General features: G+C 37.3%; 1 protein-coding gene across 1 annotated transcript in view; it reads left to right on the plus strand.

The window, feature by feature from the left end:
• Window positions 1–5,694, plus strand: part of FCHSD2 (FCH and double SH3 domains 2) — a 177,232-nt gene that overhangs the window by 95,696 nt on the left and 75,842 nt on the right. Inside the window, exons 5-7 of the mRNA XM_009286111.2 lie at window positions 854–987; window positions 2,351–2,405; window positions 2,819–2,947. Coding sequence (XP_009284386.1) covers window positions 854–987; window positions 2,351–2,405; window positions 2,819–2,947 — 318 coding nt within the window. The remainder of the gene's footprint in view (window positions 1–853; window positions 988–2,350; window positions 2,406–2,818; window positions 2,948–5,694) is intronic.

A 5,694-nucleotide genomic window follows, 5' to 3' on the forward strand; every position in this document is an offset into this window, starting at 1 on the left:
CCCTCCCAGCTCCTTGTGCACCCCCAGCCTGCTCGCTGGTGGGGTGGGGTGAGGAGCAGAGAAGGCCTTGACTGTGTGTCAGCACTGCTCAGCAATAGCTAAAACATCCCTGTGTTATCAACACAGTTTTGGTCACAAATCCAAAACATAGCATCATACCAGCTACTATGCAGAAAATTAACGTTTTCCCAGCCAAAGCCAGTGCAGTAATTTTTCTTCTATTCCTTTGAATATTATTTTTTGACATTAAAATGTATGGTTGGGTCGTATGGAAAACGGATGGACTTATTTTCACTCCTTGACTAGCTCGCTATGCATTTTAAGCCTCTAAGTTTTCTTTGTGAATGACGCTGATTTCTGATATAACCCTATTTGTTGGAAAGCTCTCAAAATAGTTGAAGAAAAATGAGCTCTTAAAATAATGTTTATCAAATTGTTCTTGTTGCTGTTGCATTGTGTTTTACATGGTAGCTTTTGCCTTATGTTTTAAATTTTGGAGAAGGAAAGATTAATCATGTCTTGTATCACCTCCAGTAGATTGCCTTTGGATTTTTCCCAATTGTATTCCCATTATTTCAACTAATTACCTCATCCAAAGCTTTCAGAACTTTTATGTTTAATTTGCGAGTTATTGTTGAATTTGAGTAGTTAAAGAGCAGAAGAAAGAAAGAAAGAAATACGGTTTTATGTTCTGATCAGCTTTAAAAGAAAGGCATGAATAATTGACCAGTAGTGACTCGGGGACCGCGTTGTTCCATATAAAATGTAATAAAGAGTAGTAAAATGATGACGATAGTATTATTTGGATGCAAAAAACCATTAATGTTTTGTTTCCTGAATGCTTTTTTTTCAGTGCGTGGACCATTTGACAAGGATCCAAGCTGAATTACAAGAGACAGTAAAAGATTTAGCTAAAGGCACGAAGAAATATTTTGAGACTGAACAGATGGCTCAAGCAGTTCGGGAGAAAGCTGATATTGAGGCCAAGTATGTTTTTATAATAGCATATGGATAAATAATCGCATGCGTATAAAGCAGATTTGTACTTGTATTAGTTTTTACACTTGATACTGTTTTAGAAGAAAAATAATAGCTTTCAAAGAGCTTGTGCCAATTTTTTGTCTTTTTGCTTATCTATATTTTTGTAACCATTTCAAGCATGCTACTACCCTGGTAATAAAGTATAACTTATTTAGTCTGGTTTCTTCAGGAAGGAAGTTAAACTAACTGCTTTAATTTGACATTTTCAAAGGACAGTGTTGCGAGCTGGCACTCTTTTTGATATTAACGGCTGCTTGCTTCCTTTTCTGTCCACAGATCTCAAATTTGGTATCAGTCCATTTGGAGGGGGAGAGGGGATGGGATGCTATTTTCCATTTTTGAAGATAAATTTTTGAGGCATTAGGTTTTTATGCTCCTTGACATTCTAAAGAGGTTGATTTCCTTCCTTTCAGGAAAGCGAGTAACTCACGTGTGTTCAGTTTGGAGTTTGGCCTGTCTTACGGGAGTTTGCCTCACCCTTTTTTGCAAATTTATTTTTTTTTTATTTTTAGAAATTACTCAGAATTGTTCTCGGGGAATGAAATGAAATGAAATTATGGTTTCACTAGAGAATTTTTCTGTCTTTCACTTTATGAGGGCTGGATGATGAAAAGAAGAACTTTAATAAGATTACCTATAGTATCTGAAGAAAGTCAAAAAACCCAAACAACCAAACAGTTGAGCTTGGGAATTTTGGGACAGATTCATATTGCAGTATTGTTCAGATTAAAATAGCTATTTACTTGATTTTGTTTTCTTATTTACTTTTTAAACCACCGTCTTTCAAACAGCTAATAAAAGTACTTCTCTAATTTCTCTTTCATGAATCCCAATGTGAAAATCAGACCAATTCTGCTTTTAAAAACGTGTGTGTACATGGGTACTCCTCCAGCTTCCTGGAATATAGCTACTAATGATTTTTCATTAATATTCCCTTCAGATGACCAGTAGTTCAAATTTATAGCACTTTGTGTCTGGAGGGCTAACTCAAAATCCATCAAACACCAAAATAGTTCAAGTTGCAGCCGCTACCCAATTTCCCTTTTATGATATATTTAAATTTTGCTCCAAAATCAGGGTAAGCTGTGCAAAAGATTTCAGAACATGCAATGAAGCTTATTGATGTAGCTCAGCATACTTTGTAATATTTTCCTTGATCCTTAAGCTTTACTTAAAACTAGACAAATAAAAATTTAGGCAGAAAAAGTTACTTAAATTAAAATTTTGCAGAAGTGCAGTGGCCTGTTTATCCTGTATTTGTGTAGAAGTGGTGTAAGACAGTAATGTCTTCTGTTAATTTCTGTTTCAGGTCCAAACTTAGTCTTTTTCAGTCAAGAATAAGCTTGCAGAAGGCAAGTGTAAAGGTGAGTATAAGAAAAACTTAATGTTTTGCTGCTAATTTCATGAGGCATATGACCCAAGTTGTCTGGAATCTAGAGGTGACTGACATTTTGGAAGGTGTGTTGTTAGAACAAGTGATGAGATAAGAGCACTCTTTCGGCAGTCAGAGTGCAGAATTACATATGACCAAATTTACACGGAGATTTTTTCCAGTGGGAGTTAGAACTGTTCTTTGAAGACCGCATGTGAAATTACAACTGCACGAGAGAAAAATACATTAGAAATCCCCTTACCATTAACAAAACTGTTAAGCTATTAATCCCGTAAAGTTTTGACTATATTAATACATACATATGCATGTTAATTTACTATTAATACGTTTGGTCATTTAACTTCTCATTAGTACCTATCTTTTAACTTCCATTTCTTGTTGTAGTTAAAAGCACGACGATCCGAGTGTAATTCCAAGGCTATCCATGCAAGGAATGATTATCTTCTCACTTTAGCAGCTGCTAATGCACACCAAGATCGCTATTATCAGACAGACTTAGTAAACATTATGAAGGTAAGGAAGCTAATTTATGTATGGGAGTGGGGAAGTGTGAAAATCTGGAATGCAAAATGAGTGAAGTACAAAATCTTGGGTTGCTTTGCGACAGCAGTGTTGACTTTTCCAAAGTAGATAGATCCTGCCATAGTGTGCAGGATACTTGGTGCCAATTATCAAGCCCCAAAGCTAAGCAGTCATCTTTATTTTTTAATTCACTTTTTTTCTGAAAAACTTGGATAAAGGAGTCGAGTTCGTAAAACTAAGACTTGCATTTTCCTATTGTAGTTGACCTTAAGTAAGCTGGAGATTTTTTGGTTCTCCAGTAGCATATCCCATAATCCTTTTTTTGTATCTCATTATCTGATCAGAACATTTCTTTTTGGTATAAGTAATGAAAATATAACCATTAAATAACTTGGTTTCAAGCTGTGAATTTTAGAGAATAGCAGATCAGCATTGCTGTACTCACACGTGGCAGCTTGCCAAATCAAGCCAAGAGTAGATACTTGAACTCATAGGAAATAACATACTTAAAAAGCTCAAATATGATTGTTCACAGTTTGTTTTTTTTTAATATCATCCTAGAATTACTTAAATGTACGCTATTCCTGTATCTTAGAATTAAATAGCTACGGATAAGCTGTAAAATCCGTAAAATCAGCTATTTAAAGCTAATTCACACTTTATGTAGTTGCATTTCATGTATTGACATTTTCAAAGTTTATTTAAATTTGCTATCTACAAACTATTTCCAGGTGATGCAATCAGGCATGGCAACTTAGAAGTCTGTAAAGTGCATTTAAAATTGCTTTGTTGAAGAACTATCACTGTATTATCGGCATGCTTTTGCATAGTGGGAAAAAAAAATACTGATCTGAAAAGCAGGTAACCCAAGTAGAAAATGAGAGTGCCAAACGAGGCCTCCGAGGGATTCTTATATGTAATTCCATTATATCTTGACTAAGTTAACCACTCTTATGGCAATACCTGCGTGCCTCTTCGAGTAAATCACAGCCTGTGTTATAAATTCATTGCTATGCCTAATACCTGACTCCTGGAAGGCTAAATCAGATCTGGGGTGTCTCAGAGACAATGCAGGGCTGATAGTCCTTGAGGCAGCAGCCCTGTCTTTGCGTGTGTGCGGTTGTGCTTTTCTATTAGTAAAACATGAATATTTGTGCTGACTAAATGTTTAGTACATGGAAATGGTTATAAAGCAAATATTTCCTTATAATACTGGAGATAAAATTATTAATTCATGCTTACATACGATAATTCCATACTTACATGCATGGTTGGCTGTCATCAGTTAATGCTCTTACTTGGAAGTAACGCCAGATGTGAATTTAATATGTTCACAACAAAACAAACAGAAAGGACATTTGAAATAATAAGAACATGAGCAGATAGCCCAGGTAAAATTATGGCTGGCTCTGGTGGGTTATGGCTGGTCTCGTCTCAGAGCATTGTAACATAATCCCTGCAAAGAGATTCTCGTTTCCTCTGGATGTCTGGCTACATTTTGTGTGTTTTACAAACTAAGCACATAGTGTGCTGGGCAGGATCTTCATCTCTTTGAGTTTCCATAAACATTTATGGTTTTTGGATGGTGTGAGCTTTCTGTGTCGTGAAGTTAGAAACCTGCAGGTACCCCAGGAATGTGGGGTTTTTTTAATAAGTTGCAATAAAACATCAGACTGAAAACCGTTGAATCGTTTCTGAAAGACTGAAAAATACAGTAATGGAAAACAAAGTGATGCTGGTGCCGTTCCTTGGCATGTGTGCTGTTGTCCATAGATGTTCTATGTGCATGGGGTCCAGCTGCTAAAGCCGCTGCTGATCCATGGTGGTTTCTTTACCCAGTCACTGGGCTCCCTCCTACCCAGTCCTTTCTTTTGTAGAACTTGTTTTGAAGCTTTTTTCAAAGTGAACCTTTTTTTTGATATGGAAACCTCTCCGTGCAACCTATTCTTCTACATAAATAATTGTGGTTTACTGAAAACCTAAGTTGCAAGTACTTTCATTGAGCCAAATCACTTTGGAAGGAAAGGACAACATTCAGGGTTCTTTTTCTGCATCTCTTTGAGATATTTATAGTAGTTGAATCTCCTTGTCTGGTAAACAACTGTGTTCTTAATGAAGAACTGTAAATTTGGGGTTTTTGCACTGTTGTTCATGAGCAAAAATAGGTGGGAGCACACCCACATGTCCTTGCAGCAGGGTCCTCCTTTGGAGCAAGGGAGAGAATAAGTCAGCGGCAAGGTCTCAGACTGAAATGGCTACTGAATGCATTTTAAAAGCCGGGGGGGGGAACCCTCAGGAAAATCAAATGTAATGTATCACTGGGCTCCAACTGCATTCATCCAAGAGCTCTAATGTAAATTCAAACGTGTAACTGCTTAAATATGAACAACAGTGTGTAATCTGGTGTTAAAACCCGCCTCAGTGCCAACAGAAAGCAACAAGTGTGACCTTTGAAAAGGGCTCCAGGAGGGGCCCTGTGAATTAGAGATGAAGAAATCTGACGTCCCTACCAGGCAGGCTGATAAAACAAGTGCAGTGATGAATGGAGTCAATTCACATGCGGATAGATATAGAATCATAGAACCATAGAATCATAGAATAGTTTGGGTTGGAAGGGACCTCTAAAGGCCATCTAGTCCAACCCCCCTGCCGTGGGCAGGGATATCTTCCACTAGATCAGGTTGCTCAGAGCCCCGTCCAACCTCACCTGGAATGTTTCCAGGGATGGGGCATCCACC

This window comes from Aptenodytes forsteri, unplaced genomic scaffold (genome assembly GCF_000699145.1).
Source record: "Aptenodytes forsteri isolate BGI_AS27 unplaced genomic scaffold, ASM69914v1 Scaffold231, whole genome shotgun sequence".
Classification (NCBI taxonomy): Eukaryota; Metazoa; Chordata; class Aves; order Sphenisciformes; family Spheniscidae; genus Aptenodytes; species Aptenodytes forsteri.